This window comes from Apaloderma vittatum, unplaced genomic scaffold, assembly GCF_000703405.1.
Source record: "Apaloderma vittatum isolate BGI_N311 unplaced genomic scaffold, ASM70340v1 scaffold20952, whole genome shotgun sequence".
Taxonomy (NCBI): domain Eukaryota; kingdom Metazoa; phylum Chordata; class Aves; order Trogoniformes; family Trogonidae; genus Apaloderma; species Apaloderma vittatum.
Genome location: NW_009703379.1, coordinates 50,278 through 66,099, shown reverse-complemented (window position 1 = coordinate 66,099; position 15,822 = coordinate 50,278). Strand labels below are relative to the sequence as shown.

General features: G+C 38.9%; 1 protein-coding gene across 1 annotated transcript in view; it reads left to right on the top strand.

The window, feature by feature from the left end:
* The first annotated feature begins 1,859 nt into the window (after positions 1-1,859).
* The window catches only part of LPCAT1 (lysophosphatidylcholine acyltransferase 1), a 54,804-nt gene continuing 40,841 nt past the window's right edge, over positions 1,860-15,822 (top strand). Inside the window, exons 1-4 of the mRNA XM_009864616.1 lie at positions 1,860-1,999; positions 3,508-3,722; positions 13,763-13,875; positions 15,376-15,436. Of these exons, the coding sequence (XP_009862918.1) occupies positions 1,866-1,999; positions 3,508-3,722; positions 13,763-13,875; positions 15,376-15,436 (523 nt within the window). The 5' untranslated portion in view covers positions 1,860-1,865. The remainder of the gene's footprint in view (positions 2,000-3,507; positions 3,723-13,762; positions 13,876-15,375; positions 15,437-15,822) is intronic.

Sequence of the window (15,822 nt, the reverse complement as noted above, 5' to 3'; positions counted from 1 at the left end):
TTTTCCAACCTGAATTGTTCTATGATTCACCTTCATTTTGTTTTCTTCTCGGCAACTGGTCCTTCTCATTTTAAAAGCTTAGAAGGCAGCTGCTTTCTCTTCTCTGGTTTGAAGATGAATGCTCCTCTGTTTGCTGCCAGACATGGTGATCTTGTCTGTGGATAAAAAGTTGCATGAGTTGGTGTGATTTCAGTGCTCATCTCACCATTGCAGTTTAGAAGATTGTACTGGTTTATGTGAGAAACTAGCCTGTTTAAGAAGATGATTCCTTTTTCTTTTGATTCTGCACACAGGGACTAGAATCCTGTTTTGGGGAGTGAGACCATGGTTGCAATGAGATGATGGTGCCAGTCTGAACCATCACTGTAAAATCTGACAGTCCAGCGTGCTGGTAGCTTAAGGCTTGAAATTGGTAGCTTAACTTTTTCTTCTGCTATGTGTTCCCTCCCCCTACCCTAAATCTACGGATTTGTGCAGCTACAGGATGAGTTGGTATTGAGCTGTTTTGGTAAGTTAGCAAAGCAGGAACTGATCAGTCAAAAACTGAGCTACATGATGACTAGATCTGCAAGAGGGAAGAGAAGAATATGAATAATTCTTTCCAAAGCAGCCTGGAGATGCATCGGATTAAGCACAACATGAGACAGCACCTTATGCCCCATTACTCATTGTTGCCCAGCCATTGTGGTGCTGAAAAGTGTTTTTCTACCTTGTCTTGTAGCATATTTGATATTCATATGTAGCGTATTTCCTTCTGAAATTTTTTTCTTTATGTGACCCTTCTGCTTCATGGTTTCATCTTCTGCTAACCTTCACTGTACAGCATGAGGAGCACTGGTGCTACCCCCATGAGCTTCAGACAGTTTTCAGTTCCTTCTCTCTCCCTTAGGCAGTCGTCAGAAGCTGTGCCCTCCTCCACTTTGAGAACATTTTTTCCTTTCTTCCTGTCCTTTGAGTGAGGAAGGTGAGACTCTTGGCTCCTCAAACTGTTTACTGGAGCAAGGAGATCATTGCACAGATAGTTACTAAGTTGTGTTTTCTGGAGTACAGTTGTGAACAATTCCAAACAGCTAAGGAAAGGCCCTACTTTTGGGAGAATTCTTCAAAAGACTGTGGGAGAAGTACTAAGATGACATACTTTTCGCCAAAGCTGAAGGCAGAAGGCTCACTGACTGGGAATGGGCTCTGAGAACTAGAGTGTTGGCGGGAGGTGGAGAAGCAACAAGATTCACTGTGGCTTCCCAGGGGAGGATAACATCTTGAAAACTGCCTTCCAGGGGGTTGTGCCTGCTAGCATAGACCTGGAACTTAAACTCCTACATGTGTCTGGATGTTTTTCCAGAGGTGTCTGCACAGTGTTCCCCACAGCTTTTGGTTCCAGGAATGTACTATAGAGGAGCTAGTGCCTGCTCAGTCTTGGAAGAGCTTTCCAGGTTGGGTCCTGTGTTACAATGTGAGTGCATGTTGCTGCAGAAGTGCTCATCACTGCTGGGAAGCTGTTGTGATGGACTGACTGCTCTGTAGTGCAGTAGGATTTACAACACACCCATGCTAAATATTTACTTAATGTGAGGCTATGGAAAGGGAAAAGAGCATGCGGATGTATTCACTGGCAAGCATGGGGTCTAAAGAAGTGTGTAAAGATAAGACTGCATTTGCTCTAAGATTGTGCTGTGTTTCAGCTGTAATGAAGATCAGTGAGTACAGAATTGTCACATGTACACTACAGTTATTTATTTGGAATTGAAGCGTATTCTGCTGTTCTTAACATAAGATATTTTTAAGTTAAGACTTCAGATCATTTTCTAGCAATCCTAGATTGTGTTAGAATAATGCATTTGTTTTGGATTTTGCAGATTGCCTTCATGACTTTGACTCTGTTTCCTATCCGACTCTTCTTTGCCGCTTTTATGATGTTGCTGGCCTGGCCTTTTGCATTCATTGCTTCGATGGGATCTGATGAGCAAGAGCTTGAAAAGCCTCTCTCCTGGTGGCGAAAGTGAGTCACTGATATGGTGAAATACTGAGAGAATCGTTATTTAATTCAGCAATTTGCAACGGAGAAGGTTGGAAATACCTGAAGCCTGTCCCACAGACCTTTTCTGAGAAAAAAACCATTGAAATTATTAAACACTTCCCTCAGATGGGGAACGAAAAATACCTCAGCTGTTTGATTTACCATGTGACCCAAGAATTACAGATCACCTCTGCCTTCTTATCTTTCCTGAGGCTGTAGTGTGAAGCTTTACTGTGACATCCTTCAATTTCAATTATTCCCATAATGCCAACTTCTCGTTACGAAAATTGATGCTATAGAATGTCCTGAATTTCATATTCTAAATTGTTGCTTTCAACTGCTTTCCCCCATTGTTTGCTACCTTGTGGTGAACTGACAAAACTTCTATTGATTCTCTGAGAGCCTACCCTGTGCTTTGGTGCTTATTAATAAGGCTGTGCTTTATTTGATACCGGAATACTAATTAAGGTAGAATGTAAGACAATGTTCACCCATCCATGAAAACTGCTATCTGACGAGCAAGGAGGAGTGTGTGGCCTCTTCTGGAGAGAAAATTAAAATTAGGAGCTGGCACTAGCATGAAGGAAGCCGATTTTATTTTGCGTCACAGGAGGGAAGGAGGTTGAGAACCACAGACACGTCACTTTACATTTCATTTGGAATAATATTAGTGTAATAACTAAAGGAATAATGGGTTGCCTTCAGACTTGCATTTTGGAGCTTTTTAAGTTTTCTCTCCCCCTTTTCATCCAGTTTTCAGTGTCACCTTGCTCTTCAGCTTCCAATCCCCATGAATAGAGCAATTTGTGGTGTTTCGTTTTTGCACTCTGTTGGTTCAAAGTAAATGTTTCTCTTCTCATGACTGTCAGACAGTTTTTAAAAACAAGCAAATGAAAACCCACTTAAAAAAAAACATCAAAAACCCCCAAAAACCAAAACCCAAAACACTTTAGGAGGAGATGGGGGAAAAAGAGAAGAAAGTAAAATATTTGCAAAGCTCCCAGATGTGTTTTGTAGGCATCACCCTGTTTTACAATCTCTGGCCTGCATTTCTTCACTGTTTTGTTTGGATAGCCTCAAACCCAAGAATCAGGGTTATTGCATTCTAGCAGTACCCTAATAGTATTTTCCAGGACTCAGTTTATTAGAGCTTTTCTGGTGTTACTAGAAAGTGTTATTAGGCATTGTGTAGAAGAAGCTCAGTAGTTATAATCTGTGTCAAAATTTAATGATTAAATAAACTCCAATCATGCTGTGATTAAAAAGCATTAATATGCAGGCATGAAGTGAAATTGAATGGCATCTTACCTTGAAACTAGTGTTAAATCTGATGAGAAAGAGAAAACAAAAGGTCTATGCAGAGTTCCTGCTCTGTTTAAGTCGCATAGCCTTTCTGTACTTTTGTCATGCTTGCAGAGTTTTTATGTGAAACATTTCATTATTTTAAGGTATTCTTGTGGCAGCCTAACTGTTTTCTCAACTCTTTACAGGATAGTGGATGTTTTGCTGAAGGCAATCATGAGAATGATGTGGCTTGCTGGTGGATTCCACTGGATAAATGTAAAAGGCAGACGGGCATTACCAGCAGAAGCAGCGATATTAACGGTGGCTCCCCATTCTTCCTACTTTGATGCCATTCCAGTAACTATGACTTTTGCCTCCATTGTGATGAAAGCTGAAAGCAAAGATATTCCTGTTTGGGGAAGTAAGTTGATAGATACCTAACTTTTCAAGAAAATTTAAAGGTGATTGCTTAGGATGTTCACAGGTTGTGTATGAGAAGGTCTGATACACAAAGAAAGTTTTTCTATAGTATATAGTGAGATTTTTTTTTTAACTGGTCTGCTTTGAATGTCAGTAGAAAAAAATGGGGAGAATGTTTTGTTTTGGTTTTTTTCCTCCCCTTTATCCAAGGTTGAATCATTTTGTAAAGTCAAAACAATCCTGCAGAACTCATGCTTAAATTTGCAGTGAAATAGCAACATTTTAAAACCCAATCAATAGAAAAAGCAAGTTAGGATGAGGCTATAGAAGCAAAGGATGATGTGATAAAGTTCACCAAAATTTATTTTTTGGTGTGAGTTGGGATGCCATCTCTGAAATATGTTTTGGAAATGTTATCTGCTCTGAATGGTACCTTGCCCTGAAGGAGTGCTGCTAATCCTTCATACATCAATAGGTTTGTTTAAGGCAGAGTGTGAGAGATAAGCAAGAACAAATAGTTGAGCACTCGAATTTAATCATAAGAAATGCAAATGCCCAAGTCAGTAGTGTTTGAATATGGTCTTTGGAATTATCAGTGTAGATTCTCGCAAAGGCTTGAGAGTCCTGTGATTTTTTTTATGTGGTTGTGACACCAAAAAAAAAAAGAAAAAAAGGAAGTGTAAGCTTTTAGGCTGGTAGACTTCTAAGCAAAGTCAATGTGGAGGCATTTTGGAGAAACTCGCCGTGTTGCATCTATGGACCAGGAAAGTTCGAAGAATCTTCTGTGTAGGTTTAAAGGGTAGTATGAAATGGACAAAAGAATTTACTTTGGCCTTTGATAGGGACTCTTAGATTTAAAAACCTTAATAAAAGCTTTGAGTTCCTCTGCAGCTAAGTGTAATCAGGCTATTGGTGTTGACATCTTCCTAAAATTTCATTAGATAATTTGGTTTTAAGGGTATTTTCAAAGCCAGAAGCTGAAACCTGGCTGCAAATGATGAGTGGGTACATCTGGAAGCTTCGCATAGGGAAGCTCTTGGTATAAAAGTGTGGCAAATGATGAGTGGGTACATCTGGAAGCTTCACATAGGGAAGCTCTTGATATAAAAGTGTATGTCTCTGTATCAGGTAAAGCTCAGGCTGCATCTTGGTTTCATTGAGTATCTGACCAATAGAGTTTAATAAAAGTTTGTTGCAGTGAAAAATCTGTGTAAAAATGAGTAGATGCTTTGAACAAAAGGGATGCAGGCATGTGGGTTTTTTAGAAACAAATGTTTAACAGCAAGTGTGAGAAGTTGAACTCCCTTGTCCAATACTGCAAGGAGATACTGTAGTGAGGTGGGGTAGTGAGTTGGGGTGTGGACACTTGTACAGGGTAGATGTATCCAAGCTTTTAGGAGCTGACCAGGATATCCTGGGCTTTAGGAGCAGGCCAGCCATGGAAGCAGATGTATATTCTTTCTCAGCTGACTCAGTTGACTGTTTAATAATAGCTAGCTCCGCAAAATGAACTGGTCTGTGTGGAGCTCTCCTTTACTTGCAGCTGGACTCTTTGGAGGACCCAGACTAGTTGAGGTAACTCCAGGCCTTGTTATGTTAGTGAAATGCGATGAAAGGGCAGAATGGCATTTGAGAGAATGCTGTGACAGCTGCTTAACTATCCCACGTAAGGGATTCAGTAGCGACTAGTGGGAAAGCTCAAGGGGAATCTATACCTAATTTAATTTAAAGGTAACTTTTAAAGGATTCAGTTGAAAGTCTAGACTTACTGCAATGAATTTTGAAAATTATTCACTTGATTTTGTTCCTGGGCAAGTGAAAACAGTTACAGAAAACCCAGAAAACTGTGTGTAATGATTTGATGGAATATTACTGGAATGTACGGTGCAGTCAAATAAATGAGCATTTGCTTTATGTCATGCAGCCACAAAGATTATGTAGTCCCTTCAGAAAAATGCCACAGAAATGAGGCACAGCAAATATTGTAACTGGAATTCAGAGTTCAAAAACCTTTTTTGTTTTTAGAGGAATGCTTTTATATGAGCAACATTAATTGCAGTAATTTGTGTTATTAAAGTAAGTGGACCTTAACAGAGAGGTAAGTAATCACTGTAATGGTAAGTTTGGCTTAAAATCTAGTGAAAACTTTTCAATGGAGTGAAGTTGTGATTTTTATTTTATTGGGTTTTGCTGCTTGAAAGAGATTCTTTGTGAAACAGATAGTACTGACTATCCACTCCTCCTTTGGTTTAGTATTTTAATTCCAATATTACTTACACACACACAAAAATGTATTTCATGGTATTGGGCTACTGATATTTCTGTCATGCTATCTGTGAAAAGGTGGTCATATTTTTCTTGCATTGTGCAGTGAATTGTCAACACTATAAACATTCACCTCATATTTATCCGAGAGAGTGTTTGGGGTTTTTGTTCACTTTTATAAATCCTGCAAACTTGTACCATCTCTGGTGAAGTTTTGGAGCCAGCCACTGATAATCCTAACCTTGCTATCTCTTAATTGAGTTGTGTTAAGGGTCATTCAGAATGTTATAGGAAGTTTTGAATAAAGTACATTTAGCTCTGTGGGCAGACTTCAGCATGTAAAAAATGAAGTAGTAGAACAAATTCAAAGAAGTCTTTGAGTAGTAGATCTTCATTCAGAATATCCAAATATGATATATTGACTTTTTGATGTAATGACAGTGTTCATCAGGACATTGTTGTTTAGCAGAGGAATCAGGTGCTTTAGCAGGCACAAAAAGATCTAATTGTTAACTGCTTACCAAGATTGGTTCTCAAAATACTTCAATAGGTTTGTGGAGCAGATGCCTGTATCATTGTACTCTCAGTTTGCCAGTCATGGAATATTAAGCTTTTGATCCACTTTTAAGTCTGAATGACTAAAGGCCTGTTCTTTATGGGACTGGAAATATTATCATATCATATCATAGAATGGCCTAGGCTGGAAGGGACCTTAGAGATCATTTTAATCCAGCCTCCCTGCCGCCAGGGACGCCACCTCTCAACTAGATCAGGCAACACATGCGGACCGAACGGGAATTGAACCCACGACCTTAGTGTTGCTAGCGCCACACTCAACTGACTGAGCTAACCAGCCCCCACAAGTGTGTTTGTGTATGAGTGTTTTATTGCTTTCTAACTTGAAGGCAGCTCTCCTGGACCACAAAGTCCAATTTCAGAAGCGGAATTAAGTCTTGTGACTCTATAATGAAAATGAAAATGAAAGAAAATGAAGAAAAGAAAAAAAATTTAAAAATGCCTTTTTGCTCTGACAGAAGAGTTATGACCTCTTCAGTTAGTTCACAGTAGTGAAGAAAATTACTTGTTGGCACACACGGTAGGTTAACAAACTCTGGGGACGAGCTGCTTCCCAAATATAAATGATATTTCAACAGTCATTAAAAAAAAAAATCAAGTTTCTGATAAGTAGATAATGCCAGAACAGGCGGAGCATGTCATCACAATGCTGAAGAGGACATGTATTTCTGCGCGGTGTCTTTCCAGAGTTTTGGTAGATTAGAGGTGTGAAATTTCCTGCACCACTTTGGTGAAAAGAGTGTAGCCCAAGGAAAATGACATCTAGGAATCTGTTACACCTTACATTGGCTGAAGAAGTTAGATCAGTTCGTTCATTAGCACAGGTCCTTAAAGTTTCCTGTTTTGTCAACTGGACCCCCCTCAAGTCAGGACAAGCTCTTTGTGCGAATTCTGAATAGTTACCCTTCACTGCCTTATTTTTGCCTGCTAAAGCAATCTGGATAAAAGTTATTTTTCATTGCTGAAGTGGTCAGTGCTACTGCAGAAATACATCAGTAAGAAGGAAAAAAGATTTTTCAGTAGATATGATTTTTGTAGGGCAGCTTTCTTGACTCAAACGTCTTCTGTGGTCTGAACTTTTAAAAAATAAATTTAAGGTGATCAGATAGTTTAAACTTCAAACAACTTCTCAGTGTTTCTAACCTCACCCTCTGAAAAGGAGAGGAAGTTAGCACCTGTGAAATGAATGAGGGGATATGTTAGTTTAAATTTATAAAGGGAGAGGACATCATTTATACTTGGCAGAATACAGAAGAACTGGAGAGGAAGGGAGAATCATACTGTGTTGTAAAAACTATCAGTTCTATCATGGGCATTTTTTTCCACATTTGGTAAACTTATGATTTATTGTTCAAGCTGATCTTTTAAAAGTGCTTCAGAGGCCTTTCTTGAGCATCCTGACTAAAAGAAAAGAAATAAGTAATTCAGTGGGAAATATTTCTGCTGTGGTATCTGGGTATGTTTTCATCTCTGGACTTAAAAGATGCCAGATTACTTACTCATCAGCTCTGTTATGCAAAATAAACCTCCAGTCCTCCACCCCAATAACTTCCCCCCCACTACCTTCCAAAGCACACAAGGAAGAGAACTGTGGTAAGCACATTTAATTACTTCTGAGATTCATCAAAACAATCCTAAACTGCTTTTGAAAAAGCTGTCCATAAGGTGGAGGCATCACAGATTTCTTCTGTTTATACACTGTAAATCAGCATGTTAAACACTGTTAAGGTCACCAGCTTGAATGCCAACAGTCAAATACTGTGTTGGCATTGTAGCCTACCTTGAGTACACAAATGAGCTCCCCAACTCTGCGGAGGATCTTGAAGGTATTGCCAAGCTTATCCATTTCATCCTCTCCTTCAAAAACTTACAGTTCAAAATTCAGTGTTTTCTTCAGGCTATGGGCACCCAGATGGTCCTGCAATATTTTAGTCCTTACAGCAGCTCTCTTGGAGAGACTTAACACACGTGATATTGCAACTATTTTATAGGTGAGCCTTTGTTGTTTGGATTGAAATTCTGGACTCGCCAGATTTTTATTTTTTTTTTCACCATAAATTCAGTAACAGTTACTTCTAATTTAAACTGCTGCTGGAATGCCTAAACCATCATAACTTTTTTAAACCATCGTAGTTAATATCATTTATGAAAGTTACAAACTACAGTATATAGGAAACCTGGAAACCAACACAAATGCCTTTGTGAAATACTTTTTAGACTGGTAGCAGAAAGCTAAAACATACAGCCATGCCCTCATACAGGTATTGCAGGTGTGAGAGCAAACAGCAATCTTTGTTACATGAAAAGGGTCTTTGTTCCTGAAGAAGTCCTTAAAGGAAATAGATCACATTTTGAAAGACCAACCCAAATGCTGTGGAATTTACTTCTGTTAAAGCTAAAGAGAAAAGTGATTATTTACCTCCCACTACTGACCTCTCCTTATCCTACAGACAGCATGTTTCCTGCCTTACTCTTTGGAAATACAGAGAACTTTCCCATTAATACGGCCTCCATACTAGGAGTATTTTGTATCTATTCTGTCAGGTGGTCCATCTGCTTGGTGTTTAATCAAGCTTAGGGAAGTCATTCTTGATGCATATTTAGCTTTTGTGGTTGGTTCAGTCTTGGGTCAAAAAAGTTTGTATTTCTGTATGTGGTTATTGCTTTCGTAAGATATTACCACTAACCTTACAAATCTCATGTAGAGTACCATGACCACAGTAACACTATTTCTGTAAGAACAGTATAGCTCCAGGGTGAAAAATACTCTAATTTTGGTTGATTTCAGTTTTGTGCATCGGTACAACTTTGTGGAGGGATTTGAGGGTTTTTCCGTTTTTAAGGTCTCTTTATCCATATACACAAGAAACCATTTTATTCAGGAACGTTAATGTGGTTTTCTCATAACCTCCAGAAGACTTCTGAGCCCCTAGCACATTTCTTTTCTCCTCTCCAGAGAAGAGGGTTCATATTAAATATTACTTCATTAGAAAAGGTGTGAGTTCAGAACTTTAAGCATGTTCATTTGAGTGAGTGACACTTAAAATAAAACCCAGGGTAGAACTTTTCAACTTTTAACCTTCATGTTTTTATAAGCCCTAAATACAGAACGCACAAGAGGGCAAGCCTTGCGCTCAGTGTTCTCTGCTTTTGTAGCACATCTGTCGCTCTGTTTGGTGCTGTTTCTACAGTGGTGAAAATATAACTGCCTACTCAGAAATGTGTGTATGGATATGTTTTAGAACACTGTTTAGTGCCACATTGCCTTTTCATTGCTTTTTGTGTTCTCTGATGCCCTGTAGACCAGTGGTGATGCCACCAGTTTAGCTTTATGTGCTGTATGGTTGTAACTGTCAAGCATAATTTAAATAGTTTGTTACAATACTTTCTTCTATAGTATGTTAAATAGCACTTCATGTCTTAATTTGAAACAAGGTTTCCTCATCCACGTTTGCCTGGAAATAGAGAGGTTAAATATATTTAAATTTCCTCCCTCTCGTTGTCTTAAGAAGTTCATTGTCACCAATAGTATGTGTTCAGTTCATGAGGAATAAACTTTTTTTTTTTTTTGGCTTGTGCATCAGCTGGTGCTTGAAATGATTACATAGGAGTTACGGTTCTGGAATCAGCTGGAGCTGCCATCCTGCAATTAATTAAAGCAATGCTGAATTTTTGCAGGCTCTCTTATAAAAGGCTGCTTTGTGCTAGAGCAGCTTTATGTTGGTTAGCATATTTGTGGCATTGTGGCTGCCCTGCAAGGCTGAGGCTTTGATGAATTACATGCAGTAGTTTAAATTGGAGGCACCTTCTCCCCCCACAGTGGAAAAGAACCTGAGAATTTTAGTCAACAGCTGGCTGACTGCGAGCCAGCAATGTGGCCAGGGAGGCTGACAGCATCCTGGCCTGTATCAGAAACTGTGGACAGTGGGACCAGGGAAGTGACTGTGCCCCTGTACTCGGTACTGGTGAGGCTGCACCTCAAATCCTGTGTCCAGTTTTGGGGCCTTCACGACAGGAAAGATATTGAGATGCTGAAGCGTGTCCAAAGAAGGACAATGAAGCTGGTGAAGGGTCTGAAGAATATTTTATGAGGAGTGGCTGAGAGAACTGGAGTTGTTTAGTCTGGAGAAAAAGAGGCTGAGGCGAGACCTTATCCCTCTCTCAAACTATGTGTAAGGAGGTGTAGTGAAGTGGGAGTCTGTCTCCCATGTAACAAGTCACAGAAGAAGAAATAACCTTAGTTTGCACTGCAGGAGGTTTAGATTAGATATTAGGAAAGGTTTCTTTACTTGAAGAATGGTGAAGCATTGGAACAGGCTGCCCAGGGAAGTGGTTCCGTCACCGTCCCTGGAGGAATTTAAAAAGACATGTAGAAGTGGTGCTTAGGGACATTTAGTGGTTTAGTGGTGGACCTGGCGTTGCTAATTAGTGGTTGGACTTGATGATCTTAAAGGTCTTTTGCAATCTAAACAATTCTGTGATTCTAAGATCATAGCATGTGTCACCTGTCTTCAGGGCTACTTGTAATGAACTGGAACTGAGAATCACTACATCAAGTAGGACTGACACTGCTACAGAAACAGCTGAAAAAATGACACCGACAAGATCAGTTTTGTGAATTGAGGCCTTTGAACTTTCAGATTCTTGTCCATTTACTGAACATGAAAATACATGCTGAGACTAAATTTCTGTGAAAGAGGGCAAGTATAGAGCTGGCCTTCCCCTAGTGTATACTTTTAGCTCCTTACTGATCAGTGAGAATTTCAGTTTCGCTTAAACTGTTGGACTTAGCCAGCAAGGGCCTGGTAGTTGGTGTCTTACGTGATCTGAAGTTGCTATTTAATGTTAAAACAAAAAATCTGTGAGCTTTTTAGTGTGATCCCTAAGGAAGTAAGACTTAATGTGATCACCCTTTGTATTCTGCTAAGATTTGATGTGATGAGTTGAAGTAGGGATGGCTTCACACGTATTTGAAAGCATGCTGATACTTTAAAAGATATCTAGATCTGCAAGCTGCATGAAAATAGTGTCTGAAGCATGAGAAAACAAATCAACTTACCTTGCAGCGTATTTTATGTCATGTAATCCAACAAGCAGGACAAATCCATAGGAAACCAAGCTTTCAGTTTTGTCTATTTTTCTTCAGAGACCATAATAGTTTTTCTTTGCATGGGTGTGTTGATGTTTGTGGTGGTGTCCATTTGTAAGGTAACTTGTAGTGTGTTATTTTGGAATTTGGTAAGGTTGCTGTAGCTTGCTTTTGGGAAGCTTGCACAAATGAAGCTCCCAGGTTAACACTGCTTGCCTGTCCAATTTTCAGATATAGTTTACTTTAGTGGTTAGAGACTCAAAACTGGTAAGTTGTTAATTTGATGTTTCTGTCATACTGCACTAAGTAAAAATCTATCTGCTTGCTTAATTTCATGTGTTATAAAGAAGACCCTGCTTGCAGCATATCCTCAGATAAGAGCCTTGGAGCTCTGGATTTTTCTTGTTCATTCCTTGGCCTGAAGTAACCTGGATTCCATCATTTGGGCCTAATGTAAAAGAAACTTCAGGATGAAGGCTGAGGATGTTTAAATCTTTTACTTTCTTTTACCTGATAATGTTGCTTTTGCTACAGAATAGTAATTTGCAGCACTAGGGGAAACTCAGGGCTAGCATCACTAAGAAACAATTGTGAAAGCAAGTATTACATATTCTGTTTTGTTGTTGTTTTGTTGGTTTTGGGGTTTTTTTGTGTGAGTGTATAGTGGGTTTTGCTGTGTGGCTTTGGTTTGGTTTTGGTTGGGTTTTTCTTTTTCACCTTTCCACAGCAGTAACCCTGGCTGGCCTATGATGATCTTTGCTTCCCTAAGCAAACATTGTTCTATAGATATTCTCTAAGAGCAGGCACATAGGAAAAGGTGCAAGAGTACGGAAACTTTGATACACCACCTCCTAAGGTTCGGCAACTCGTGGGATAAAAGCAGTATTTCAGAGGCTGGATGAATGTTTAGGAACTTGGTGTGGGGTGTAATGGATTAGTTTCACAGAACCCTAGAAGGATTTTGGTGAGTTGCTGGCTAAACTGCCGGTGGGGTAAGACCAAAACTAGTAGCTCTTGCTGAGTTCAGGACTAATTCCTTACGCTGTTTTTTTTCTTCACACTTTAAGCACTGGCTGATCCATTAATGCAGCAAGTCTATCCTTGACAAAAGAAGATTATACAGCTAGTGTGAGTGAACTCAGTGGTTATGAAAACTGTTTTATATATTTGCATTTTTGGCAAATAGAAGAGGTAATGATTTAGTGACTCTTGAACCTTTGAATAAGATTACAAGATAGAAAAATGATAAAAAGGTATTTGAAGACAACCTGCGTAAATAAAAGCATGAAGTACTACATTTGAAGATGCTTACCTTTAGTGCTTTTTGATACTGCAAGAGAGCTATGTAGGCTACTACTTATTTTGTAGGTGGTCCTCAGTTTCCTTTTGGCAGACATGCATAGAGAAGATATTGTGGATTCATTTCTGATTCTTGCTCGTGTTCATTTTGTATCTGTTTATGAATAAGAGGTTTCCCACTGAGCCACAAAGAGGCTGCCTGAGATTTTATTCGTCTAGTATGAGAAACAGGCAAACAGTGACGGATCAGAAAATAAGCATGCTTTTTCTTTTGATGATACCGATTCCCCAGAACAGATAACATAATCTATGTATGGAATATCTTTGATGGTGTACCTTCAGTCAAACTGAGCTGTCATAGAAGACAGAAGCTTTAAAGACAGTGGCAGTTTGACTCACAGGATGTCTTTTGGAAGCACTTGCATAGGGAGATTCCTATTTGCTGATTGGAGGTGGCTACAGATTTTGTGATTTTTGTGGCAGGAGGAAATGGCCTACAGTTAACCACAGCTTTGTTGCAGAAAACTATGCATGATATGTACAATGGTGTTTTAAATGATCTGTGATGTATGTGTATCAGTCTGTTAAAAACTGAAAATGTACAAAGTGCCAAAATTGTGCAAATGGTTTTCCTCACAGGAATTCATGAAAATATTCCAATAAAATTGCAGTAATTCAGCTGAGTGTTAAAGTTTGTAGTAGTTATGTACTTGTACTAAAATTTTTGTTGAGTGGACTACTGGAGGGGAGTCTTCTCAAACAAAGGGGAAATAAAGGCTAGTTTGCTTATTTTTGTTTCCCTTCCTCTTCAGCTCTCATCAAATACATCCGACCAGTATTTGTATCTCGGTCAGACCAGGATTCTCGCAGGAAAACTGTTGAAGAGATAAAGAGACGTGCTCAGTCTGATGGTAAATGGCCACAGGTACTGTAGACTACTACTATATGACAGATGATATTTGGCATTTTGGCTTTGGATATGCAGTTTACTTTTTTCCTTGTGGGATGCTTTCGGTGTTTTGGGAGGAGGGTTGATGTTGCCTTCGCTTTTCTAGAAGATACAATGTAAAGTTCTCATCTGTACAAAACCCTGGCTTTTCATTGCTGTCTCTTTGAAGGGGAGACTGGGTAAGTAAATGGGAAGACAGATCTGTTAGGTCATACAAAATGCACAGACCACAGCAAGTTTAGAAAGTCCTCTAAGAAGAAAATAACCAAGTGCTCAGCAGAGTACTCAGGGAGTAGTGCGAGTTCTTGCCCATCTCCAGATTCTGGCATACTGTCATTGTTGGAGATACAATACTGACCAAGACACCCCAAGCAATTCAAAAGTTCCAGTAACCTGGAGTACACCTTTATGGAGCCGCATGATGAAGAAATTGCTAAAACAAATAAATCACTCAAGGTTCTTTCTGCACCTGAAGTATGACTATTCATAATGTGCCTTGGTAGAGAGTAATGGGAAGGAAGGGATGACTACCTAAGGTCTCAGTTTTCTAGAAGCATGTGGTTAATTTGAAGATTTTAAGCACTCTTCTTGTGATTTTTTTTGAGATTAAGAAACAGTATGTCTTTCATGGCATTGTTACTAATACAGTGCCCCATACCGAACTGCAGAAATATAGGGTTATACACAACGGGACAGAAAGGTGATACACAGCTTTTCCATCATGACTTTCATTGATAGATTTCAAAGCACTTTAAAAAGTAAATATTTGTACTTACCCCTAAATAAGCTGAGTTACAGAGCTGAAGTGATTTCTGGAATAGCTAGCAAGCTAGTGATGCTATTTCTAGTCCATTGCTTTGTCCCCATATGATATGTATTTATTTCCTTTATATGTACAGCAGTTCTTGGCTTTTTGCTATTCAAAATGTTTCTTTTTTCCCCAGTCTAACCTCTTCTTCCAAATTCAGTTCAACTTTGGATGTTTTTTGCCTTGTTTGAATTCTATTTAGGTGTTTTCAGCCTCTGTTATTCTGACATCACATACCAAGTAATAAATGCAAAAAGAAAGTAACGGTCTTCCTTTTCTTAGCCTGTAAGTGGATAGTCTGGGAGCAGGGATTATGTTTTGATACAAAACAGAATATGATACTTATAACAACACCAAAACCTTCTGTGTAAATTTTATTGTACTTACAAGTGTTTCTGGCCACTGTCAATGTCCCAGTCAGATAGAACTGTTATCAGAGATCAGGAAAAGGCAAATGCACAGATAAAGAAAAGTGTTTTTACTGTTAAGACAGAGCTTTTCTCAACTTCTTTACTGAGCACTGTTTTTTTTACCCTACCTGAACTGTTTTTCCCTGAAAACTTTTTTTTTTATTACTGTAATCAGTTAATGTTAGCTTGAAAAGATGAGTTTATAAATAAATCCACGTGGAAATATTCTTAAAAGTCAACTTTTTTTTTTGCTTCAAGATAATGATATTCCCAGAGGGCACTTGCACAAACCGATCCTGTCTAATTACATTCAAGCCTGGTAGGTATGGTGCTCGTTTCTCTGTTCTCTACAGAATGTTCCTGTATCTTCATTTTCTGAATACCACTTGCATTGTAATTTTATTGCTGTTGCAGAAGTTGAGTAAAAAAATCTTGCAGTAGGGTGAAATTGGAATAGAAATTTTCTGATGCTACAGAAGGATGGTGGCTTCACTGTTGAGCATAATACTGTAGATAATTCAGATTTTTTTCTTGGCTTCTGAGATGCATATGAGCTTGAGGACTAATGTTTCTTACTGGGTTTTTGGTTGTGGTTGCCTTTTTTATTTTCTTTCTTTCTTGCCCCCTTTCTTTCCTATTTTGGGTCTGTCATGTGGCATTTAGATACACTATAAAGCTTGAGGTACCAGCATGTATCTATTTCAG